Source organism: Lineus longissimus, chromosome 5 (genome assembly GCF_910592395.1).
Source record: "Lineus longissimus chromosome 5, tnLinLong1.2, whole genome shotgun sequence".
NCBI lineage: Eukaryota > Metazoa > Nemertea > Pilidiophora > Heteronemertea > Lineidae > Lineus > Lineus longissimus.
Window position 1 is genome coordinate 5,815,475 of NC_088312.1, and position 27,003 is coordinate 5,842,477.

A 27,003-nucleotide genomic window follows, 5' to 3' on the forward strand; every position below is an offset into this window, starting at 1 on the left:
CAGGATTGGACGTGCAGAAGAGATGAAATAAGGTGAATAGGCAGAACTGCCAGAGCTTTGAAAAAAAGTGGGCAGCCGCTCAAGAATCTTGAGAGCACCTCGTGTTGTAACTTGCAATCCTTTATTATTTATGCATAGATAGGCGTCTTCAAACTACTTCGAAGTTGGGCCTAATGCCTTTGCATGGAGTCCCAGCAGGATTAATCTCGTGAATGAATCTTTCTCTGGTGGTGCAACTGGGACAATGTTGCAACCTGTGGTTGACGCCTGTCAGTAGATTAGTTTTGGGTTGTGACATTGTCTCGGCAATGAGCAACCGTCCATAAGAGCTGAACACCAGTTGCTCTGCGTCCATTAACATTGGGCCTGTTGCACTCCAAATTGGTGTTGACCCCATCTGGGCTGGTGGTACCTACTATACTGTCTGTTGATTAATGCTGTATTGAGCGACACCGTAATCTCCATTTGCCTCTGTACTCCGAAGATGTGAGAAAAAGGCACATCCTTATGAAGTACAATTGATAGGCAGTGGTTCCACACAGGGGGGTTTAATTGTGCAAGAAAAATGGTATATCCATTTCCAAAGGCAGACATTTTTCAAAAATGAAATATTCCCAGGGTCGGAGCCAAATGGGATGAGAGGGTTAAAGGAAACCTTGCTCCTAGGAAAAAGTGAAAAATGTCTTTATACATTACACCTGCAATTCATTTTTGGATCCTGGGTACAAGGTGGTTTATTAACCCTTGCAGCCCATTTGGCTCGGACCGTGGGAATATATTTTTTTGTAGGAATTTTCATTGTTTGGGAGAGTATTTAACCTTTATGGCGATATTTGCCCCCTTCAACCTCTGGCTAAAAAGCATTGACACAGTCTTGCATACTAGCCTCTGCCCATTTTGCAGAGTAGTAATGACCACAGGCTTGGTCGGGAGAGATCACAATCTTGCAGCACCAGAATATGTGTCATTGGGATGGCAGTGGTGATAGTACTATGCAAAACGAATTATTTAATTCGTCACGGAACTAATGACAGTTCAAGTTGTCTCGGATCTGTCCTGTCAATTTCAGGCAGAGGTGCACTAACAAGTCTCCTAGTCCTACAAACTCAAATCAAGCGCAAGCTGATACTGTCAAGTAGCTTAGTGGTTTTTGTCTAAGAGAGGTCCTAGCTTCCAGTCTGTTGTCACAATCGCCTATTTCTCAAAGCTGAAGTTATGGCCTGAAAAAGTAGTCAAAGGACATGCTTAATTTCATAGTAAATTGGCGAAGGGGACAGTGGTGCTGTCTAGCGGTAAAAAGTGGAACTGAACGTTTTGGGTAAAGATTTCAGTTCTTCATTCTGCCGCGAGACAGCGCCACGCTCAATTTCACAGTAAATTGGCGAAGGCGCCTGTCATGCTCTCTAGCGGTAAAAAGTGGAACTGAACTTTTTCGGCAAAGATATCAGTTCTTCATTCTGCCGCGAGACAGCGCCACCGTCGCCTACGCTTATTTGACAGAGTGCGGGAAATTGATTACCTTTCCATCAATTAATGACTTTTTGAGCAATTATTTATCATCCTTTTTTATTCTAATTCTTACAGTCAGTTGTAAGCAACATCTTATGAAATAGAACCCCCCCCCCAAAGAATATTGCTTGTAAGTCTTATCTCATACGAGATTAATTCAACTAACATACATGATTATCTGCTTTGCCCTCAAACACGGCAACCAAAGAATGTAATGCAGTGACAACATTGAGATGTCCTTATATTCAGATGAATTTGCAAATCAAATTGTCTGAGGAACAAGCTATTGGGAGATTATACCATGAGCAGATATAGAAACGGGAGTCCTGATACTTTGCAAGCCCAATGTATGGGCAATTAAGGGGGGCTGCATCTCCTGAATAGTTTGTAAATTCTTTCAGCAACTAGGGCCTACTAGTACTCTATTTCCATTACAACACAAGCAAATTTTGAAATGAAATGTCAATATCCTAGAAAAATCCTAATGTCTTTCCATGATGGTCATTCATTTGTTATTGAAATATCCTTAAAAACACACCAGTGAAGTCCTGAAGTTATAAATGTCTCTGCTAACTCTCCTCCAACATCGCAATGTTCTGTAGCTTCAACTTCTTTGCCTTCTTGGCTGGTCTGAATTCGGCAATCTTTCGTTTCTTTGCATCACGTTTGGCAAGATGTTTCTTCATTTTCTTGCGAGCGGCTGCCTCTGGGTTCGACACAACCTGAAAATATAATCATGATTCAATAGGACATGAAAAGGCAATTTTATTTTTAAAAAACAATTTTAAACTGACGAGAATTATGTCCAAGACAAAGTACAACTGCCATCAAGTAATGTCTACAAAGAGGAACCCCCTCACTTGAGCTCGACATGCCTAATGCTACAGGATGACCCTCTACTGAGATTCAGAGTTGAGCTGAAGATTCAAGTCTACAGCGAGTTACTCTAACATAAGAAACCCCACTATTGGGGGTATATTGATATTACATCACAGTCAAAGGACACTTTTAGCCCAGAATTTCATGTGGTAGAACTCTTGTTACAGCCAAAGAAATGAATCTATGTCTGCTTCTGGTTTGAAATTGTGCACATTTTCTTGGTAGCCCTGTGTGGTTGTGGACGATTTGAGCTGAGTCATTACTTTGATTTCCTTGTTGTCCAATGTCTTGGAGATGATCCATTTGCATATCAAACTTACATTCACCGCTTTCTGCCTCTTCCTTTCTTCTCTCTTGGTGAATACATCCTGCTGAACTCCAGCGTAATTCTTCGTGAACGTCTCCACGCCGACTATTCCCTTCATCATCTCTATCACTTCATTGCCGAGGACTTTTAAACTTTCATCTGAAACAGGATTGTGACGTATTCAATCCAATAATACGGTACAGCTCCAGTATCACAGAAAAGATGGATTAGACTCTCTCACCTATTCTTGATAGGCATGACCTGTGGATGTCTTCTACCCTAAAATTAAAACTGGAAAGAACTAAGTGCTTTTGGAAAGAAGTGGCTCCCTGACCTGTTGGCCAGGAGTCTGGCGCTCTAACTACCATGTCACCACACTCCAGTATTATTTGTCTTTTTCTGTCAGTCGCATACCATAAAGGTAGAGGACACTCCTCTGCTTCATTGCAAGTTAGCTCCTTGAACATGAAAGTTAATAGCATAAGTGACCACTTGGTCGCTGCTCCTTATCATCCCCAGAACACAATTTCTGTCGAGCAAGGATCAATTGATGGAAGGTGCAGTATAAGATTCTTACCAGCAGCTGACGAGGAGTCGGTCGTCTCCCTGAACAGCGGTGGAAGCATGAAAGGCAGAAACTCAGGGAGGTGGTCTGATCCGAGGTCCACAGATACGGCAGCCATCCACTTGAACACACTGCTTCTCTAGAGAAGAAAGGTGATGTTTATATCATACAACTTTTGCAGAAAGAAACTGAAAAAGAACAGTCATGTTTTCTCTTTATTTGTCCCCAGCAGCATATCACAAACAAACAAACTACAAGAACTGCTTACTATGAATAACTGTACTGTTGATAATAATACGGCATGCCCAGGAAGATATCCAGCCAAACATTGGGATACCAAGACCTTATATACCATATCATTGCTCACAAGCTCAAAGTCTTACAAATTCATTACGATAGACTAAGGTTTTAAACCATCACATATGAACCTATACACGTAGTTTACCTTTAATGTTACTTTCGGATTTGTCGTAGCTTCAAATTTGGCCTCTCTTGTCATTTTCTTGGTCAGCCACTGTAAATGTAGAGTGGTGAGCTCTGTTTCATCACTAGGTGGCTCTTGGGATGTGATAACTCGGATCGCCTTGGACAGAAATACCAAATTTTTGATGATCTGAAAGAAAGGTTCAGGAAGATTTAGCAATAATGATAGTGATCTTTTATTTCTAACGTTTTCTCTTACTTTTTCTCAGCATGTGCCCTACAAAGGATCTGAGGCACTTGCCAAGTCCCGTTTAAAGGATGATGCAACCAAAGTAAAGTTATTTGCCCAAGGTAACAAGCAATTCAGTCACACAGTCAAAAGAATTAATTTTCCAAGTTTGACATCAATCACAAAAGTGGACTATCACATTCCCAATTCAACTGCCTGCAGACAATTGAGATAATCAAGAGAAAACGTCAACTGTTGATACTGAAAGGTGAATCAATAATAGTGTATAATAATAATATTGAAAATATTTTGATCAGTTGAAAGATTAAATGAGTTAAAGGGAGTATTTCCAGATCTATATGAAAAACTTTCGAAGAGTGTATTTTGTTGCCTATTTGCACCGTCGGTGACAATTTGAGCAGAATTGACAACCAAAATGGACAACAATGAATCATTCTAGGACAAGTAAACAATCCCAAGACAAGTCCAGCCTGGGCATATATTTGAAGAAAAGAATAATTTGCGTATTGTAAGTATTTTCTGAAGTCATGATAAAAGAACTGCCTACAAATAGAAGTAAATAAGGGCCTTGAAATAGTAAATAGAGCATAGCCTTAGATAAGTCTAGCCAAGTCAAAACCTGATTTCAAAAAAGACTTTTGTAAGCTTTTACAGGGATGTTAGGTTGCATATAATTGACCCAGAATATTTCAGATATAGATATAAGAGTCCTCAGACGTATTCACCAGGTCCTTAAGAATGTAAATGAAGTCTGATCTATTGAATGTTAGAGCAGGCACCACACTGCTTCGATTTTAAAATATTAGTACAGATGCTATAACTGTACCAGTTGGTTTGGATCATACAAGAACTGCCCTGGATCATTGGATATTCCTACTGCACTACCCAACGAAAGAGGCAACTGAACACACTGCACCAAAACTGTTACAAGCTCCATTTCTAGACAATTTCGAAGCATAATCTTGAATAATTCACTCTGCACAGGATTTGAACTCATTCTATCTAGGATTATCCAACAAACTTGCTTTGAACTCATGCCATTTGGGGATTCTTTACCACCTCCCTCTCCAGGATTATTAACCATTTGTACTTTTTTATCAATGATTATCTTCTGAACAAGTTCAATTCAGAATGGAACTTCTGAACTTATATTTAAGACTATGAACTTGGCCTTTCCACAATCGAATTTTGATATTGTTTTATTCTGGATAATCTGCCTTTTGAACTTGTTTGACTCGAAACTATCTATTTTTCGAAAACATTCCAATCAAGATTATCTAATAGCAGAACAGCAACCTGAATCCAAAAAGAGATCTTTGAAAAAACATTCGGAAAAGACATTTTCAGAACCTCATTCAGGAAATAATTCCGCTGAAACTCGTCCAGGAAATAATTTGTCCAAAATGTCAACAACAGTGAAAATGTCCATCCCAACAGGGAGCACAATGACCCAGAAACAGACAACTACAACAACGACAACAACAACAAAGAAACCAAAACAAGTCATGTTCAAGGTCGAAAAGAAAGAGATGAAGGTCGAGTCAAGCCCGATACTGATGGGACCAAAAATGATGCCACCAGGACAGCAAAAGAAAAAATCAAAAAAGCCATCGGATTCCTGCGACGCTAGCATGATCTTGGATAGTTGCATTCATTGCTATGATGGCCAACATGTCTCTGACGAGGGCAACCTTACTTTCGAGGAGTTTCATGATCTGTTCTTCCACAGCCAATACCCACATAAGACAATTATTCTATGCGACATCAACGTGCAGCCAAGTGGTGAAAAGCGCCGGGTGAGGTTCACCAGCTGCGGGAAATTCACACAAGAGAATAATACCGAGCGTCACGCTGAGGATTTCTTCGTGAAATACATTGAGGAGAAATTGACACCCCGATTGATCGACCAAGAAGAAGTAAGTATCAAACTGTGGATGAACTACAGCCCGTGTAACCTCCCTGATTACAACTGCGCCAGAAACATCCTCTCTTGCATGAAAGATCTAAAACGCTGGGAGATCGAGGCATCGCTGACGGTCGTCTTCAGCCACTTGAATGAAATCGAAAAAATATTCCCCAAGGAACACCGAAGAGCAAACTCAGATGCCTTACTTCTTCTGCTCATGGATCGCGATACAGAACTTCGTCCATTCAATGGCTACGACTGGATGGAGCTGCTTTTTCAACGCACCCCCGATGCCAAGGATTTTCTCTCTATGGATTCGGAGGACATACAAGACCTGATAGAGAGTCGGAAAGAAACTGACAAGGTGAACCGTGCGTATTTGTCCAAAGTCTTGAAGGACCACCGCAAAGAGTTAGAAAATTGTATAGGCACTGTTAACCAGGAGCTAGGCAAGCTAGCATTTTATTGAGGACTGAACCAATTCATGAAACGAAAGAGGACACAACCCTAGTTCGTTGGTTGCACTATCTCATAAGGAGTTTCGCTACAATTCACATCACTTGAAATGGCTTCCATATTTTAGAGATTCCAGGAGAGATGAGAAAGAAGTAAGAATTTAAGAAGGACGCATTAGAAAAGCTGGTGGGTTCTTTGGCTTTTGCTCATGCACCGGAACAGAAATGAATGTAGTGCTAATAAATCTCATTATTTTGTAATTAGCTTTGCATAGGAACATAATTCTATAGCTTATATTTTCATATGGGCGTATTTTTCTTTTTAGAATTAAATCCAACCCTAGCAGTTTGTTTGAAAAATCAGCCAGTTATGTTGGAATCTTGGTCAACATAGTCAGTCGAGGAATGTGTTGATTTTCCACTTCAAAATTATTTACTTTTAAAAATGCACCTTGATAGCTCCTCAACAGTCCCCAGAGAATTTTCAAATCAGACACAAACCTTATGAATGAAAGTGCCCCAAGATGAATGGACTGTTAAGGTTCAACAATTCTATTCACTTCATCCATTGAGGTCAATTACTGAATCCGCTCTCCTCTTACCCTAGTCTCCTAACATAGGCGACACTTACCCCAAATGAACTATGTAGGTTCTCAGGATCAGACAGACCAGCATTTTGGGTCACAGAATCTACACAGCGAACATGCTGGAATTGCTACAAAATCACTTCATTTCTGGACCACAAGATTTCTTTAGGGAGGTTTCATAAAACGAGAATGACCTCTAAACACAACACATTCCCAAAGAACACAAGCTTTGGCATTAGTATTAATGGTTACGCTAGCAATTAACCTAATCATCTCCTTCCTATTCATAGGCCAATGGTACATTTCACAGGTATATATGAAATTTAATGTGTTTTTGGCAATAAAGTAATCAACATTAACAAATTGTGTGAATTATTATGTTATTCAACAGGACCATGCAGTCAGATCAAATACAAGAAGCCGAATTGAAATGCACCCATGAGAGGAAAAGTTGAGGGTGTTTAAAATTTGAGCAACAAAGGTATTCAACATAATTTTACTCCACAAGTCTGTCATCTCTACAGCCATATAAACCCGGTAAAATTGGACCATCTTAACATTCACTGACACTAGGAAATATAAAACCTGTCCAGTTTGGGGTGGGTTGTCAAAATTGGAGCTCCTATTTCCTTTTCAATTGATGACTCAGAATCAAAATATAAAATTCACGTCCAACACTTTTCACCAGTGAGGGGTTCTGTAATAAACAATTCATTTCCTTGCATCAGTTATGTCAAGATGGTTCCACATATAAGGAAATGAACGATTCTCCTACCTGCTCTGCTAGATCCTGGTCCACTTGAGACTGGAACTGAGAGATACACTGAGCAGCAATTGTCCTCAACTGAAAACGGGAAGATATGTCTGTCAATTCTTTAGTTACATTGTATTTCAGAATAATGCAGCACATGCAACTACATCCAAACTGAAGAACAGAACATATTCATGCCATGCCACTCACTTCACAAACATGCAGATTCAAGCCGGAGGATGACTGGCTTCAAAAGAAGAAATACACATTTGGATGGAAGAGCCTTCACCGCACTGCGAAGGATGGGACCAACAAGTCCCCCAGATCTGGAATAACATTCCAAGTTCATTGTGTCTGTAGTGACTTCAGAGATTGAGAATGCTGAAGTATTGAACATAAGCTTTCATTTTATGCATAACATCCCTCTTTAAAATAACAACAATGCACAAACCTTATTTCTTGTATCGACTTTCAAATACTCTGAAACGACTTTCTTCTTCTTTGCCTTTGGTGTTGTAGTCTCATCAGCAGATGTGAGTTCTTCAGGTTTCCACGCACCGAACATCAAGCCCAGTAACTGAGCAGATGCAAGTCTTACCCAGGTGTAAGGGTAGAGGAGGAGCTCAATGGTATAATCTGAACAAGAAAACATAACAAACCGATATTACAGTCAATGTCTGAACTGCAGTGTCCTTGTTCCGCTGTTACTCCACGCCCCAGTGTCAGGTCAAAACTAGAGGAAGCAAGCCTTATCCCTGATGCTTGAATGTCAAACTGGATCACTCCCCATATACAACTCAGGAATATTGAATGCTTCAAAATCAGCCATCATGCCCAACCTTATTATTTGTTAAATGGCCACCGAGTTATATAGTCACAATTATGTTGTGACTACCTTTATCACAACTGCCTTATGATATAAGCAAAACCCAATACGGCAGAATAAGCTTACCCCATATTTTGTTAACATGTTCTGTCCACTTTGAATCCCTCACAACACCACACTCCTTGAATATCTTGATGAGAGTGGAGAGTGTTATGAATAGCAGATGGTCACTGTTTCTCACGTCAACGTCATCAGAGCACTGCAAAGGGAGGATTGGCATGATATGAGGAGCAGAGCTCATTGATTAACAAGAATAAACCTCAATTGTAAATTGTAACCAAAGCAGATCAAGATATGAGCAACTGGCACTTAAGGGATAAAATGTGATTCCTTATATAGTGGTGTCAAAGACAAAGCAGACTGAAGATACCACACAGTTAACTATAAACTCTAACCCTCCAAAGATCCCATTAAGTGACCCAAGAGGGACTCCAACTCCAAAACCAAAGCAGGAATTGGAAACACTGGGCCTTAATTGGTGCGAAAGTGATACAAATAAGCGTAAAATCTGCAGAAGTTTTCACACTATATACTGCTGGAGAAAACTTTCTGGAAAGATCGACAACATTTACCGAAGTGTATTTGCTTGGTTCCATATTATCCACAACTAATGGTATTGCATTCTGCAGGCGGCCGTCAAACTTGGTGCTCTCTACCTCCACAAACAGACCAATCAGCTGCAGGCCCAGTTGACGATGGACGCCCTTTTGATCGCCGCACCAACTCAATGTAACTGTGAAGAGTTCATCTCTACGTGCATTATCAACCTGAAAAATCAAAAGAATCGTCAAATTCAATATCGTCCTTGATAGACAGGGGTCCACTTAGGAAGTTTCCATGGCAATGATTATCAATAACTAATTGAATTCACACACACCTTCGCCAGTAATGTTTTGATAACTAATGCAGCCTTTTTCCGACATTCTGATGATTCATCGTTGATCAACCTCGAAGCCAGGGGCACGAAGAACATCCCAGCATATTCATCGACAATCTGGACTGGAAAGCTTGTGAAGATTGTTGCCAGCAGCTCAAGGACTGAATCCCGTCCAGATTCTAGTTCATAATTCAGCTGCATCACGAAGAATTCCAGGTGGCGCTTCAGCTTGGTTCCGAGCGGGTAATTAACGAGAAACTGCATGAGGACTTGGCGACACTGGCGTCTGACATGCGGAGAATCAGACGTGATGGATAGTTTTGATATTTTCGTCATGACGTCCACCATTTCTGGTATGTGTAGCTTGCGAGATAGGATGGCCTGGAGAAGGGAGAAGGCGGTTGCCTGCCTGGTGTAATCATGGATATCTTCCTCAGCATATCCCAGCAGGATCTGCAGCTGCTCGGTGTTGATGACGTGGTACTTAACATCTCGAACAAGGACAGTCACAGCCTGAAAACATGAGTTACAATGTTAAGAGATTGATTTCACAATAAATTGAAATATTGCTATTTTCCATTACTGAGCGAGAGAAATCTTGGTGATTAAACACTTAACTACCCTCAGTGAAAAAATACGAATCAAGTTTTGCTTCAGAATCAAATTCCGTTAGAGAATAAAGCCATAATTTAATTCAAGACACTCACCTTGAAGCAAACTACAACAAGGTCGAAGTTTTCTCCCTTGGCTCCACCAGCCACAGCATAATTCTTCAACAAGACGAACAAACTCGAGGCAATCTTTGTGATATTCTCCTTCAATGACGGAAGCTCAAACTTGAACACCCAAGACAGACATCGCAAAGCTAGGGTGGCAATCTGGAAGATTGAAGACATAAGTATTTGATAACATTATGTTAAATACAAAAAGGTCACAGAGTACATTATGATACAGAATATTGGAGAAACAAATTATACCATACCTTGACATGTTTTGATTTGATGCACTCTGTCATTATTGTGATGAACGGGTCAAGCATCTGGAGATGTTCGATCTTTGACGGCACTAGGCTGGATCGTTTCAGGAGGTAATGCAGCAACTGAAAACCAGAGAAAATGTTAGAACTCCTCGAGTAATGGGAGACTGCATGGGGCCTAACAACAGCGATGAAGATCAGGCACCCATTAACAACGAAGGAAATAACTTCATCAGTTGGTCAACCATGCACTCACCTTGCACTGATAAAGGAAATGTTTTCCTTCCCACAGACTCATGTTCATCACATTGATTATTTGTTTCAACAGATGAAGATGTATAACTTTCACAAGCGGTAGATCCAATTCCAGGCGAGCATTCAGAATACTTGTTCTCAAACACTACATGAAAACCAAGGGGATAACCAACCTGTAAACCAAATTCCACGAGTACATGTAAGTTGGTTTTAAGTGTATTGGTAGCTTTCACACCACCTCTTGGAGGGGCTTTGGGAATGAGGTATGTACTCTGTGGCTGCAGACGGGTGTCCTGTGGCTTGGGAGCTTCTTTCTTTGCCCTGGAATAATAATTGGTTACAGTTAGTAAATGACACATAATGTTTTTCCCAAGAACAGTTCTCCCAAACTTTCTTAACAAGGGTTATTAAGTCACCTTACATCAATTGACCTGAGATGTTAAATTGAGATTCCTCATATCAGGTACCAAGGCAATTATAGACTTAATTCAAGTCAACAGTACGCCGTGTGTTGGACTCACTATGCCAAACAAGGAGTCACTTCACCAAACAACCAAACTGGTGCAGACTGTAGCAGCGCACAGCAAAACATGCACAATGGGTACAAAATGCAGTTGAAGAAAAGAGCAGCTTACTTTTCACTTGAGGTTACAAGAGGCATGGTCTCATTGACAAGTCCATGGACAAAGACCATCTGCGTCTCCACTGGCAGGTCCTTATTCTCCATAAGACCCAGGGTGATCCTATGCAGTAACGTCTCCACTTTCTTAGTCACCTTGTGATTCTGGTTGGTCTCTAGGATCTAGAAAATGGAAGAAATAAATGTAAGGTCTTCTATTGTTGCAATCATCAAAAAATCTACCGATCTTCACTTTAACATACAATATAACACAAAGCATGTCCCAAAGAAATTCTTTTCACCAACAAATCAACTTACCTCTTTCAATGGAAGTATAATCTTCGTGATTGATGCTTTCCCAACAAATCTAGAAACCATTTCATACGAGTCAAAACTTTTAATACTCTTCGCTTCCATCAGCTTCCCAACAATGCCATCCACCTCCTTCTCAGCACTGACTGCACCGAATAACTCCTCATTGAAGATCTCAGTGAGATTCTCCAGGGAGGAATCAAGATCTCCGGCCTTGAGTTGTGGCTCCATGTTCTTCAGGAGAGCGTGAACCGTGTAGCCAAGGACATGAAGCTGAAACAAGGAGAGTATGATGACTGGAGAGATAAGTGAGGTGTCTCGATCTTCTTAGACTTATAGATGATGGCATCACAAATATTCAGAACCAAGCTGATCACTTCAATTTAGTGTTTACCTGATAGCCTCTCCTGAGGGCCGCCCTGAGCTCCTTCAGGATGTAATTGAAGTATTTGTTCCCTAGCGACGACATGATCTTGATGAGAGTATCACGCGCTACGTCTCGGATGTCTTTGGCACGAGAACGCAGGAAGGCACACACTTTCAACAGAACACTGAAAAAGATCAAATTTGATAGTGACTTATTTGTTGTGTCTCATTCAATTCTTGGCTACTGATGGTTAACTATATCAGCAGTAAATATAAGTCCATAAAAGTCTAAATGTGACACCCACCTTGGTAAATACACATTGAGCACCCCCTTTGGCATCCTCTGTAGTAACTTGACCATGGCCAGGGCAATGGGAACTCGTAAGATCTCACTATCTTCAGCATATTTACTCTTGGCTGCCTTGTGCTCATCATCACTCTTTGCCTACAAGAAATGGAACACATATATTCAAAACATTTAAATGCACTCTACTCTTAGAAATAGGACCATTACAATTCGATATAAACATTTTCTTTCGCTGTGATTCAGAGAAACACTTCAGGATATCAAATCAGTTTGTTTTACGGCTGAGTTTGCCTTTTTATATCACTCAGTTTTGAAGCAGGGCAAATGTTTTCTCTCGAAGGAGCTACTTTGTATGACATGTGAAAAATTTATAAGTTCATGCCGACACACCCCTATTAGTACTAACCTTTTCAATAAGACAATTTCTCAGGTCAGGCACAATACTTTTTACAACTGTCTGGTGTATTCGCGTGGCAAGTTCACGTGAACACTTGACAATGCCATCCACAACAGTTTGTGTCTCGGCAGACGTGTCATCCTGGGTGTCGTCTGCTCCAGGTTCTTTCACGTCTGCTTCCTCATCACTATCTTCAACAATGTCGTCTGCTGGTTTTTCCTCAACATATTCAAGGACTGGTTTGGTCTTTTTCACTGAATGAGAATATAAGGTTTCTTAGCATGAATTAGCCAAGAAGTACTGATGACAGGTCACTAACGTGTTTTATGTAAATGAAGAATAAACATCAGCACTGGTCGGTCTTTGTTGACATGTAATCCAGGATGTCGTCTGCAGCAGGTTCTTTTACACTAGCTTCTCCATCAACAGTGTTTGAGTTCTCCCATTTTTCCTGATGTTGACATGAACAGTTCAACTTACCTGCATCATTGACTGGCGGCTTCAATACATCCCCAGCTCCCTGGGTGGCAGACAGATCATAGTGGAAGGCATTCAAAATTGATACTACTAATCTGCAACACAGAAAGACATGGTCATTAACGCTCAAGATCATATCGATGCAATGATATTTAGCTTACCAAGGAAAGTGCAAGTGTGTTCATCATTGGAATCCAAATCTCTAGCTATCACTCAGAGCAGTACATAAAGCTTGTGTCATTTGAACACTGCACTTGATCTAGTCACAAGGTATGGGTGATCGCCACTTAATGTCCTACAAACATGATTGGCTTGAAACCCACATCATTAATATCCTAAGCACAGACTTAAGCAGAACCAATTGAAGAGCAAGCAGTATAAACCTATACTCACTTGACCATAGTTTTTTGGTTTTCAATACTCTTTGGCAACAAGTAAAGGTACGATTTGAGAAGTTGCAGATATTTTGACCACGGTAGTAATTTACAGATGCATCCAATAGCTTCAATGGCTGTGTCGACTAGGTTGTGCTGCTTGGCATATTCCGGACATGTGATGTAGACAGAGGCCATGGGCATCACGTAGGAGAGAAGGATGTTGGCAGGGATTGGGTGGTTTGCTAAATGCTTGATGAATTTTTTCAGGCCACGAGCTCGACGATGTGTCTGCAGAATAGAAATGATTATCAAAATCCATTGATTATAGAAATACCAGTGAACACTAAGATAAGTTTGAGACTAGTCACAAGGTGTACCATTCTTTGGCAACACTAACTTAGTGAGTGAACACCTTGAGCTGCCCTATGCAGGTTCGTACTGCACAACAGCTATTTGGCCTATCCATGACAAATTAGCTTCTTTCATTATTCAATCTCTATCAATAAACCACACAAAAACTAACAGATAGAAAAAATCGATCTACTAGGAAAATCATACCTGTATATGACATATATTCTCAAAGAAATCCACCTCAATGTCTGTGTCTGTCAGCTTACTGAGATGATTAAGAGCGCTGTGCTGAGGGAAGGCCCTGACGGCCATAGCAAGAACTTTGATGAATTCATGTCTCGGCACCTCACTTTGTGACTTGATGCCTGATTTGATCAAGGGTAGGAGCGTTTCCACGACAGTTGCATTGTATGTTTTGTCATCTAACTCAATGCTGGACAGTCTCCCGATGATCTCCTGCATGCAGTAGGATGAACTATCTCGGAGGGACATGTCATCAGTCTGAAAAAAATAAAATGGTCTAATGTGAGAGAAAACCACACCTACCCTGAACAGTACTGAGAGACTCATCCCTGCTATCACAATAGGAGCAGGTTGAACCAGGAATCAAGCTAGCAACCTTAGGCAAATTTGATATTTAGTAAAAAGGCAAAAGCAGCATTGCAACTTACTGTTGTGAGGACAAATGCACAGTTGTGCATGACCATGATGAGATACTCCACATCAATGGTCTCCATCTCTTTGATGGCTGTTTTGATTTCGGCGTAGGTGTCCAACCTGAGAATGTAATCTGGTTCATCAACACGGCGCTTATCCCAGGCACTCAACTGAAAAACAACAGATGATTTTCATGACAACTGGTACAAACAAAGCCTCACAAGGTGTATTGCTTGCAAGGTCAACAGCCTCACACACACCAACGGATCTTGGTGATCTCGCAAGTTTTCCAATTGAAAGGTGGCCAGAACTGAACAAGTAAGACTGGGCTGAATTTCCAATGAGACAACATTACAGACCAACAATTTCTGGTAAGTCAGCTGGCAAATTAAACCAATATCAACAATAAACTGAATTAAGTCACAAAGCATTTGCATTTGAACCTACATTGGACACTGTAGTAGCTAGCTTTTCATAAGTTGGATCTTTCTCAGCAATAGCCTTCATGACATGGCACAGGGTATTTCTTGAGGTTCTGCCTGACAGTGTGGAGAACAGCTTGGAAATGGTCCTGAAAATGAAACATAAAAGGCTTTTATGTGAATAACACTAAAAGATCAAACATGCAGTCTTAAGATTCTGAATGCGTGCAACAGGATGCGGCATCACTTGTCCACAAGTAGCTCATAGTGGTCAACACTAGTAATTTTGAGAAATAATCAATGTTCTTACACAATAAATCGACCAGGTGAGTCCAATTTCTTTATCAGATTTGCGACAGTTGTGAGGATGTCCACTTCAACATTCTGCAATAAAGAGAAAATTAAATGTAACAAGTTTGTGAGTGCCGAGACAGGAAAACATCCAACATGTCCAAGCTAACTGATGTTATATTGGAATCTGGCAAATACTAGTAAAGCACTTTGGTGGGGAACGGTACAAAAACAATCTATCTAAAGTTAACAAAAGGACTGTCATGCAGTTTCAATGCTTCTCCAGACATGGACATGATGGGGCCCAGAAGACCCTACCCTGACTACTGGTATCATATTTGGGTTTGTGCCTACCTCCGAGCGCATGAAGTCCCGAACAAGATATGGCAACAACAAGGAAACAACAGTAGCGCTCTGTTCTTGGTCTGTCACATACAAGCTGATACTGGAAAGAAAGATTTTATTCACGTAAGTAAGAGCATTTTCTCACCAATTACATCTTCTGACCGAGAGATGTGATTTTCCTTGTCATCCACAGTGAGAGTTGTACATATATATCATCTCAAACAATATCTTACAATGTCATGTCAACCAGTGATGCCTTCAATACTGGTCAGCCCAGCCCTTTGCCTCATTTTCTAGACAACACTGCATATGAAGAAATACTCAGTACTTACTTTGAGAGAATGTTGAGATCTTTTGCAGGAATCTTGTGTTTTTTGCTCCTTTGGCCTGTCAGTGCACGCACTACACCACTCAGGTATTCTAGGACCTTTGGTACATGAGGAAACATGAGGCGCACACCAAGACTGGAGTTCTCTGAAACAAAAATAACACTAATGGTCAATGGGGAACCTACTGGACTATCTTCTCTACTGATGTTTACACCATCAGCCATTCCTTCCACCCAGGTAGCCAACCTAACTTGATTGCAACTGGGACACTGGAGGCAAAGATCCCAAGACAACGATGCAAAATGATAACAGTGATGATGAAATCTAGAATTTATGCGCCAAAAGAAAGTGACTTATCTTACCAGGACAGGAACTATCCTCTTGACTCCCAAAACAATCAGTCACTTCCATCGGAACCACAGCATCATCCTCTGCTTCAATGGGCTCCTCAAAGGTAATGAGACGTTCAACGATTTCCAGCACCATGCTCACAACCGATCTGGCAACATTTTTAGACGACAACAATGCAATGATGTACGGTAACGGTGTAAGTTCCTCATTTCCTTTCTGGAATTTCCCAAGGAGTTGAAGATATCTTGCTTCGCCGCTCCAGGTGTAGAGGAGTTTCAGAAGTGGGGTGGGATGGCTGATGCTTTCATCAGGTAACCTTGATAACTGGAACAGACATCATGAACATTTATACAAACTGATTGTATTGAAATTTTCTTGTTGAAACTATTGGAAACATGTTTTGAGTTGAAAATTCTCTGAACAAGTGCACTCACCTGTGGCCAGACAGCAGCAAGAAAAACAGCATCTATTTCAACAGTAGTGAAAGGATAATTCTCAAACGATATGAAGAATTGTGTTACTCGGTTCATACAGAGCATCCGAAGTGTCTTCAAGGCATTGATGACACGTCCCTTGATCTGATCTCTCATCTCAAGTAGCTTGTGACACATTGCTGTCAGACAGAGTGTTATCCGTAACATGTTGGGAAGATGGGAATCGATCAGGTTGCCGAGCTTCTTGAAGATGATGTCCATGGTGTGGATGATCCTGAAAAGGTTATACGGAATAAGATGGGGTGGTATAAACCGAATTAGTCAGATGTTAATTTAGTCAATGAAGCATCATAGTCAGTCACTTGTATCTCGATGAAACTTACCCTTGTAGTTTCCCAACTGGTATCACACAACTGGTATCAACATCTGTGGTCAGCTCGGTCAATCTTTCAATGATATCTCCAGTGACAAATTGTTTGAATGGCGCAAACATGAGATCTATGAACAGATGGAGTTCGCTCTGTTGACAACCTCCAAGGAATGCCAGGATGATGTTCTTGCGTTTGGTCGACTGGTCCTTTCCTGCCGTGTTGCGGCCTGCTTTACCAAGCATTTTACCAAATAGTAACCTGAAGTAAAAGATTTTAAGATATTGCATTCTTTTGAAGAGCAAATCTGTGTCTGGATCAAGTGGCTTCACTGATTGGTGGCCGTTGCTCTCAGAGGAGTGCTTAATACAGTAAGTAAGTACATGTAAGACCTCACCTCATTAGAACTGGTAGAACTTCTACCCTGTGGTCACGCTGCACAACACTAGCCTCACTGTCGATGTTGAATAAAACAATCTCATTCTTGAAGTGTTTGTCATCAAGCAGTTTCTCGAAGTGCTCCCTGGAAGAAAAGATAATTCTAACTTTGGGTATTTCAGTTTATAGCCAGGAATAATGCATTTTTTGAAATTCACTGTGGTTTACACGTTAAAGTGTGGTTCACTAGAACTGGGCTATTTCTAACTGTCATACGTATAGCTTATCCCATCACTCTTGAACCGTTGTAGTTACTTACTTGTAAGGTACTATTGATTTGTTGTTGTAAGTCATAACGCAGTCAAATGCAACTTTCTGGATTTCTCCATCCCGATGACATAACATCTAAAAGAAAGGAATCATGCTTGATTAGTCCTCTGCTTTTGCGGAAGCCTTAACTGAAAGTCTAAGCAATGTTTTCAATTTGACTTCTATCTATGTCATAATCAGCACAAAAATATTCAGACAAAACAATAGTATACATGTAGATTAAAACACGTTGCAGACAAATTCAAAAACAAATACAAAACCTACCTCGTGATACAATTCTCTTAGTTTTGGTTCCATGTGAAGAGACTTCGGGCCTTTGAACTTAGAAAACAGTTTCAGAAGAACAAGGAATGACCTGAAAGTGAAATAAGCAATGTAACCAGAGTGTTTGCCATATCAGAGGAAGAATTTGACAGAAGAGTAAATTAAAAAAGATAATTCGGCTTTTATAGTCAACGGCCTCAACATATCATTCATTTGTGTCACTCGAGCTAGGATATAGTTTGGCTGATTCTTCTTTAGCAATCTTGAAATCATCCTTGAAGTAACTATTGTTCTTTCTAGCATTCACTATATGGTGCAGATCTTAGCCTGAAAGGCGCCGTTTGCAGGCCAACTACCGGTGCATGGACACGCCCCAGCATTAACCAATCCAATCCTCAATCCCCAAATTACCTCGCAATCTGCCTTCTCGATCTTTTAGCAGTCACGTTCTCTTCCTCAGCGTCTGCCTTTTCATCCTCTTGCAAGTCCTCATCTGTTGTTTCCCCAGAGGTCAAGGTCATATCCATGGCCATGTCGTCTGCTATCTGATCTTTCGTTTTCCTGATGTCTTGATGGGGAGCAGCTGTCTGGTCAGCTGGGTAATATTCATTGCTGGAAGTAGATGACATAATTTACCAGATCTTGTACCTAAAACCTTACTTTGTTGTCATCGCCATAAAAGTAGTTGTAAGAAGAGATTTAGTTACAAATTTGGACGCAAGCCCATACGACAGAATCCTTTCTTCTGAAGAATTTCTGAGCCTTATCTATTGTCATTCAATAGCATGCCTTGAAGTCACAGCTCACTTGCCAAGAGAGGGAATGACCCTTCATGGGATCTAGGCAGGCGACATAGATACATACTTGAGAAACCTGAACAGCAGTGGAGAAAGAATCCTCGATCTCGGTTCACATTTATCAGGGAAGTTCTGCATGGTTTTCCACAAGAGTTGTCTGTAGTTCATATGATCTGGTCGATCTTTGCTATTCTTGACCTCCTCCTGGCACTGTACAAAACGATCCCCGAGATTTTCTACTGTCACAGGATCTCCACTACGGTTCGGTGCAGGTTTACATTCAAGAGCTGCTCTTTCTGAAACAGTGAGAAGAAGAAGTCAAGATCCGCCTAGCAAATTTTTAAGTTGTAATTGAAAATGCAACAGTTGCAACAGTTAACCTGATCATGACCGGAGGAGCATCAGTTTATCGGCTTTGCTGATAAGCCAATCGCACAAATCAAAATTTTGTCTGGATATCCGACAACACGCCTTGACACTGGGAGGCAACAATATATGCTGCCAGACCACCATCAGTGGGAAGCTCTAGGAATGTGACATGGTAGAGATCTTGGCCTTATATTCTTGACATACACTACCATGTATTGAAGATGAACTCTAAGGAAGATTTTACCTGCTAAATCAGTAGCCATGTTGAGCTGGTCTTCATAGACCGACCAGAATGCCTCCTTTGAAAGTACCCTGGCATGTGACTCAATCAATTTGCCGACTGGATCCCACAGTAACGTGAAGTTGACGTAGAGATTACTTAGAAGATACTTCAGAGGAACCTAAAACAAACAGAAACCAGAATGACAAGGTTGACAGAATATTTTACCATTTCGGCAATGGACCACAACAGCAGACAATCACATTTTGGTGCCAGTAGGCAAAGAACGCTTTAGGGGACATTCAGATTGAAATATTGTCAAAGTTCCATTTAATTGCATAGAATCCTTATTTGGCTCTAATAGTAATACAAACCTTAGCAAATAAAGGCTCCATTGGTAGATTGTTCTGTACAGATCCATGTTCTAGCTTCCTGAGATAAATCAACTTTTCCCTGTAGTTCTGCACAGAGAGAGGCACCTTCTCTGCTTCCAGACAGATGGTGAACACACACACTTGTTCCATGTTCTGGAAAGAAAAAGATTATTTCCTTATCCACCCAATTACAGAACCGGGTTTTTCAAAGATACCTTTCAAAGAAATTCTCATATTGCCAATGCTTAGTCGAAGTGGCTAATCATACAAAATTTCTGATAAGAACACCAACCTGATCTTCTAGAATGGGCATCTTCGCATCAAACTGAGACAGTATCCGAAGTGTCAGCAACCGCACCTAAAAAAGTAATAGAAAACATAAGATATCAAAGTTTCATTCTGAACTTATCAGCTTTTTCCACCCCGACGTACCTCAATATGACATAAGATGCCCTCAATGTAAGAGCCCTTGCATCACCAAAGGCGAACTTGTAACATGCAGGAGAGACCAACACACACATCTCTTTTCCAAATTGGGAGTTTCAACAACTTTTAATAAACTGAGAGACAAACCTGGTGATAACATGATGATATATTACTATCAACGATTTTGAAGATTTCAACAAGGGTGGCCTCAGTCATGAAGGGTTGATCACAGTTTGTGGCATGGGTGAAGAATGCGTCTGCTGCTCTCAAGACATGGACGTCTGCTGGCCAACATCTTAACGCTGTTAAAATGTCCTCCAAGGAAACCATTTCGAAGAAATCCTCTGATTCTTTCAGACAGAGCAACATCACTAATGATTGGCACAGGAGAAATGATTCATTTTCTGAAATGAGACGCAAATATTCATCATTTCTGACAACATTAAGGTGTGTGTGGCCTATCATTCTAGCCTTTTGTTGTGACTGGTCCTCAGAAGACAGAATAGAAATTACAGTTGAACACCACAGGCTCTCTCTCCCTGCAACTCAGTCTTGATAAGGACGAATCCAATGTGTTTCCATATGAACAACAAAGACCAAGTTGGGCTGACCTAAAGGCCTTCTTTGGAGGACCACTGAGTGGGGCATAGAACAAATTCAGAACACTTACCTTTTTTATCTTCCAAGTTCTTAAGAAGTGTCTGATAAATTGCTAACACAGCCTCAGTCAAGACCTCATCCTTCATCGGTCTGTAAAATAATGGACATGTTTAATGACAGAACATGTTCACATACGCTCTACAAAGTATCTGTTTTATTTCATTTTCTTACCAATGTCAGGTAGAAGGGCAATTTCCAATTTCAGAACTGTTTGTAGTAAATAAGTACCTGATTGGGTCTCACCAACAGGGAAAATCATGCTCTAACAGAAGGAATTAAACAGACATAATTTCTTACCTAACATGAGGTGCACAGACTAAGGCGCCCCAAAGTTTACTTTTATCACAGTCTTCGGTAATGCCATCTTCGAGGATTGATATCACAAAATTTGGGAAAGATTTCTTCTCATTTTTGCTGGAAATGTAATAAAGGGTCAAACATGAATAGTGGATTAGAAAACGTATTACATACAGAGCGATAGAGAAAGATAATAGTAACTCAGACAGACCTCTTAGGCCCTAATAAACAATCCAGGACTACCCTCAACTGCCCCAGGCACCCTCTCATTTTCTGATCCACTGACCAACCAGACACTAGTTTTCAACAGGAGGGTGATGAAAACAGTTAAGGAGACTCTTAGTCAGGCAATTAAAGGTTTCAAGTGTTCATCGACGTTATCTATTCAAAATTTGGAACGCAAAAATATTACAAATAGTTAGGAGTCAAGTGAATTTAGTTCTTAGCTTTCACTCTTTTACCCTCCTTCCAAGCCTTTCCAGATTCTAGGGAAAATATGATTGTGGACTTACCCTTTCATTGCCATAGAGAAATCCAAGAGATACGTGCTGTACTCATTCAGCTGTGCAGCATCCCTCTGTATGGGACTCTTATTTAAGATTAACTCAGTGATGAGGAACAAAACATCATCCTTGGCTGATTTGTCTCTCAGCAGCATACAGGAATGGCAGTAATTCAACAGTAGAGGCAGAACATCCTGTAAGAACAGAGCCTTGTCAGGGTATCAAGTTATCAAACTGGTTTTTCTGAACTGGAATGGCATTAATGGCCTAGTACTCTTCGTCCCTTGTATGTTAGGGATGAGGCATCCGTCATGAGGTACTCAAGATCCCACCTGGATAGGATTCCTCACTTGCCCTGGCAAAGGCTCTGGATGCAACAAATTGTTCTACATCTCATTCAATGGATGTGAAAGTTGAATTCAAATTACTTGCCCAAGGTCACAAGCGATATATCAGTTTTGGGTATTGAACCCAATATATTCTGATTACAAGAAAACCTTAACCTTGAGATCGCCATGAAGTCTAACAGAACAAAACTATGAATTTTATCTACCTTTTCAAATGAACTCAATGAAAATAAACCCTGCGCGAAATCCATGGTCAAACTTCTGGAATACTTGCTCTTGAAAGTCTGAAATAAGAGCAGATATGTTGAGGTGACTGCAAAGATGTGACCTTTCACCTCATAGACTTGTTTCAATCCTTGGTTTAACTTTAAATGTTTTTGTCAGACCAAAAGCCTTCACCTCAAATTTGGTCAATGTGATAGTAAATGTGTCATCAGTGTGGTAGGACATTTTCTGGTAGAGAACGGACGAACCAAAGGACCCATTAGGAAATTGGTTTGGAACTGGAAGGGCTGAACATAAGCACTTGTAAAGGTTATCTCAACACTGAGGTTGACAAAAAGGAAGACTGCATCCCAACAGTGCTAATGGGAATAATACTGCCCCACTTTACAAACAATCAAGTTAATAAATTGTTACCAAATTAATCAGCTTTGGAGTGACATCTGATTTCAGGTGTGTGTGTGGCGACATGAGGACAGAGGAGATGACTTCTAGGAGAGTTCTTCCATAACCTTCTGGCAATGGCTTCCCTTCCAACATCACCATCAGACACTGAAAATGATGAAAATGACGATCTGTATTGAATAATCATGAGTATTGATAACAGAATAACTAATTCTGCCTTCAAGCATTGACCTCAGCTGCAACCCTGCAGACACTGGTAAGGGACAACAAGGTGCTGTTGATGGCTATGCGACATTATAAACATGCAATAGCAATAACAATAACAATAACAATAACAATGATGTACATCTAGAAGTATCAAGCCAGCAGTAGGACCGCAACAAAAGCAAGGTGAGCTGTCACAAGGTGCGCCACTTCACTGAGAAAACTCGGGCAGAAAATATGTTAAGTAATTTGTACCTTCGCCATTTGGTCAGTATCCACTATCAAAGCACCATCTTTATACTTGACCAGCACCAAAACTAATTCAAGGATATTGTGAACATGGTCTGCTATCCCAGAGGACTCTTTCCGTGAAGCCTTATCAAACTTGTCAAAGGCATCAGTAAGACATTTCTGAAAGTAAGCAGTGCAATGGTTAATCACAGGAGAGGTAAATTTCATCTCAGTGCAATATCAGCAGAAACAGATAAGGGGCGATCTAATTGATTTCTGGTATCAGGTAATATACACCATTCTCATCATGAAATACACTGCATAATTTAGGATCATGATACTAAAACATTCGTAAATCACAGAATCAGTTATCAAAAATTCTCATCTCTGCAAATAGGGACATATCATTTCTTCTCAAAATTCCAACTAGGAATGTTTTCATTTTCACTTACCAATAAGATCTTCCACACCAGCCCAATATGTTCTTTACCAGCATGCTCAGCAAGAGATTCTATGGTCACTTTCAACGCCTCACAGATGTGTTCATAGGGGAGGGATTCTCTCTCCGTTTCCTCACCGAGTTTTGACGTCAGAAGAGTTAGCACCTGAATTATAATGAAGTGAACAATGAGGAAAGGCAAATTCTAAAATTCATAGCAGCAGATCACAGCAAATATCATTCAATAATAGCTCTGGTATGCTCTCCAGTATCATTTTTTTGCACTTGATTGTTTCAATTAACAGCATGGGCGAGTGAAATGTAATCCTTTTGCAGAGTACTTTTCAAGTTAAGAAAACAAAAAAACTTCAAAACCTGAGGTCAATTTGATTTTCTAAAAACTCACTTCTTCTGTACAACTGTGTAACTGCTTCTTGACACCCTTCATCATCTCAAAGAAGAGGCGACCAACACCAGGTACCTCCTCTGGATCACTCTCAAGACGCTTCAACATGAAATTGAAGAACACGTCCCAGTCTCTGGTCTGAAATTCACAAGGAGTACAGTTTTTATTAGAGATATAAGAACAAATGCTTTCAGTTGCTCAAATGATAAAATTTCAGTGTTGGAGATACAAGTCCAATTCCCAAAAGAATAATATTTCATTAAATTGGCAAAATTACCCATGTCGGCATAATCAATCTCTCTCGGGCTGGTCTCAAAGGTGTTCTTTATCTATCATAGCTCATGATAAGCTTTGAGCAGTTTTGAGATCTTTTTATGCTTATATTCAAAACTGAATGAACTCTTTATCCTCACCTTTCTCATCAAGAAAGCAAAACTTTCTGCAGCAAAGTTTCTGATGTACCATCTCACTTCAGCTCGCAACAGAGGAGCGTATTGTCTGAAAGAGGTAGTTGGGCAACATTGAAAATGTCCAGTAAAGCTGGCCATGCAAGGAAAGATAGATCTGGGTTGAATACTAACACACCAATGCAAAAGCACATGTATCTAGTGTTGTAATTGTTATTGTATGAATATCTCTATCATCCCAGCAAATTTCATCGTAGAATTGAAACAACAAAACAGCAGAAACCCTCTCCTACTTACGTATAGACATTTTCAACATCATTTATCATGTAACGCCACAGGAATTTGAAAAGATACGACAGGCAGGTGAATATCGCCTCCAAGCACTCAACGTCATGGTGGTATGAGCCAAGTAGGCCAACAATGATACTGAAGAACCCAGGGAAGTGGGGATAGAAGTCAACCTGAAGGTCTCGTGCCAGTTGGACAACCAAGCTGAAAGAGATAGCAGAAGATTGTTGATTGTGCCAATTCAATTACTGCTTGGATAGCTCTTGGTTTTAATGTATGTAATGTGTATTACTGTGGTTATGTACACAATTTGTTTTTGGCCGAGAAGGTTGTCTACAGCAGCACCAATGTTTACCTCCCAAGCAGAATATTTGGCTTGGACTAGAATAATCAGGTACAAGGAATCAGTTTTATATCTCAAACAGTTGATGATGAAACTGAAGTTAACTGACTTATCAATGATCACAAGTGAGCAGTCTGTAATGGACATTGAGGCCACCCATTCTAGAATCTGACCACATAAATAGGAATCCAGATATGTGAACTTGTACCAACTTACTCCAGGATAGGTTGCAGTGCCATACTCTGTGGCACCTGCAAATGTGTGCGGAGGGCAGTGATGATCTGTTCCTCATGATGAATCAACTGAGGTAAACTCTGAACCTGATTGGTGATCTCCTTGCTAAAGTTGGCTGAAATTAGGAGAAACAGATCCTGCAAAATGCCTCTGGAAAATGTTTAAGCTATTTGTACATATCATGGAGTGTTTTCTTAAGAAATACAGTGGGTCAACGTAGGTTGAAATTCTCAAAATATCACTCAGTCTGCTGATATACTCACTGAAATGCTCTGTACAGTTGAGTTCTGACCATTTCTGTAGACCTTCAGTGAAGAATGTACCACACTCCTAAAAATAATGTCAAATAATGCATCGATTACCTATATTCTCTGCAATTCAAAGCGAAGTACAAAATTTGCACATCACAGTTACATGCCTCCATGAAGGGTAAGCAATGTTTTAATTTTTTAAAGAATAGCAAATAATCATTCTTCAATCATTGTAACATAAGCTTCTCAAGCCAGGGAATGACCCTGGTTTGCTAGGGAATGCAGACAATGACCTCTGTTGGAATGACTAACCTCAGGTACTTCAGCACGCTTTCCAATTCGACGAACAACATCGATGTTGATTCCTGTAAGCCGCTCAGCAAATGTTAGAAACTGCAAAGGCAATGTTAGCATTAATAAACAAGTTGTTTCAAAGTTGTTGGACACCAATATGGCAATACAATACTACAATCAAGATGTACAGACCGGGGGAGCTGGCTGTACGTACCCATAAGTCTTTGCGGTAGTCTCGCGCGTACCGGATATAACCCATCAAGCTTTTCTCCTTCAGAGAAATACTGCGTTGCGCTCAAGTGCCTTATAAGGCTGTGAACAAAATTAACGTTCGACCAATGAGAAAGCCACATTACCCTGCATACGAGGTTGGACGCGTGATCACTAAATGACAAGTAAAAATAGAATCAGACCACATGTTTCTATATGTCAGAATGCTGCCGTTTGCTGTAGTACACGTGTGTTGTCCAAATTTTCGATTTCAAGCAAGTTTAAGGCCAACCTCGTGTCCACCAGACTAATGCATAATTGGCAGTTGAGCGCAACGCAGTATTTCTCTGAAGGAGAAAAGCTTGATAGGTTATATCCGGTACGCGCGAGACTACCGCAAAGACTTATGGGTACGTACAGCCAGCTCCCCCGGTCTGTACATCTTGATTGTCGTATATCAGATAGATTAAATGTTCAGGTGCCCTCTTCTCATTGAACTTAGACAAACATAAAAGTAACAACAAGGGGGCCACATCTCGTCTTGTCCTCCTTGGACTTGGGTGCCCGCGCCGCTGCCAGGTCAACTTATCATTAGCCTTGGCAACGCGCTCGCCATTCACGCCCATCGCCACTTGATCATGGAATCGGGATCTCACATGCCCCAACTTGGGCCTTGGGGCAACTATTTAAAAAATCAGTGATGTAGTTTATGCATGTTTGACGACATAGCATGACATGATGACCGAGTGTGACTGATGTATGAACAAGGGCGGTGTACCAAGTGTCATACTGCAATGTACTGTACACTGTTACTGTATACATGCACAGGTATCACATGGCAATGGCAAAACAAGGGGCAAACTATTTTACATTTTTGTGACATTAACCTTGAATGTATTTTGCTCTTTATGTCGTGTTGGCTTCGACTTCATGATGATTTCATAATCTATTACAAAGGTCAGATGACCGCCCGTTCAGTTTAGTCAAAAAGCATGGGAAAAGTACACCCAAAATATCCAAAAACATATGAAAACAGAAAACACGTGCTTCCGGTTTTACCTTTAAATTTTCCAAA

The 27,003-nt window shown here is 40.6% G+C and overlaps 1 protein-coding gene across 1 annotated transcript; it reads right to left on the reverse strand.

The window, feature by feature from the left end:
• Window positions 1-1,563: 1,563 nt before the first annotated feature.
• LOC135487538 (small subunit processome component 20 homolog) lies at window positions 1,564-26,973 on the reverse strand. The gene is made up of 51 exons (XM_064771316.1): window positions 26,816-26,973; window positions 25,737-25,817; window positions 25,437-25,503; window positions 25,156-25,288; window positions 24,606-24,800; window positions 24,315-24,399; window positions 23,902-24,039; window positions 23,509-23,661; window positions 23,081-23,236; window positions 22,634-22,768; window positions 22,201-22,278; window positions 21,657-21,841; window positions 21,145-21,261; window positions 20,858-20,937; window positions 20,335-20,591; window positions 20,054-20,119; window positions 19,762-19,914; window positions 19,412-19,568; window positions 18,866-19,094; window positions 18,413-18,613; window positions 18,002-18,092; window positions 17,727-17,812; window positions 17,427-17,552; window positions 17,045-17,290; window positions 16,662-16,935; window positions 16,239-16,551; window positions 15,880-16,021; window positions 15,557-15,647; window positions 15,222-15,295; window positions 14,937-15,060; window positions 14,504-14,659; window positions 14,040-14,333; window positions 13,498-13,769; window positions 13,108-13,199; window positions 12,637-12,881; window positions 12,229-12,368; window positions 11,952-12,108; window positions 11,564-11,830; window positions 11,262-11,428; window positions 10,800-10,947; window positions 10,378-10,494; window positions 10,103-10,273; window positions 9,396-9,908; window positions 9,091-9,285; window positions 8,585-8,717; window positions 8,084-8,268; window positions 7,657-7,725; window positions 3,706-3,873; window positions 3,273-3,399; window positions 2,709-2,854; window positions 1,564-2,231 (listed from the first exon to the last, which is right to left on the reverse strand). The coding sequence occupies exons 1-51, from the start codon at window positions 26,858-26,860 to the stop codon at window positions 2,079-2,081; spliced, it is 8,193 nt and encodes a 2,730-aa protein (XP_064627386.1). The 5' UTR covers window positions 26,861-26,973; the 3' UTR covers window positions 1,564-2,078.
• Between the last annotated feature and the right edge of the window lie 30 nt (window positions 26,974-27,003).

Excerpts from the sequence above, each read along its gene's own strand:
- LOC135487538 (XM_064771316.1), bottom strand. The coding sequence starts at position 26,860 with ATGAAGTCGAAGCCAACACGACATAAAGAGCAAAATACATTCAAG. Across the intron at positions 24,400-24,605 it reads GATGTTGAAAATGTCTATAC|ACAATACGCTCCTCTGTTGC; the intron begins GTAAGTAGGAGA and ends TACCTCTTTCAG. Across the intron at positions 12,882-13,107 it reads GCCGCCAGTCAATGATGCAG|TGAAAAAGACCAAACCAGTC; the intron begins GTAAGTTGAACT and ends ATTCTCATTCAG.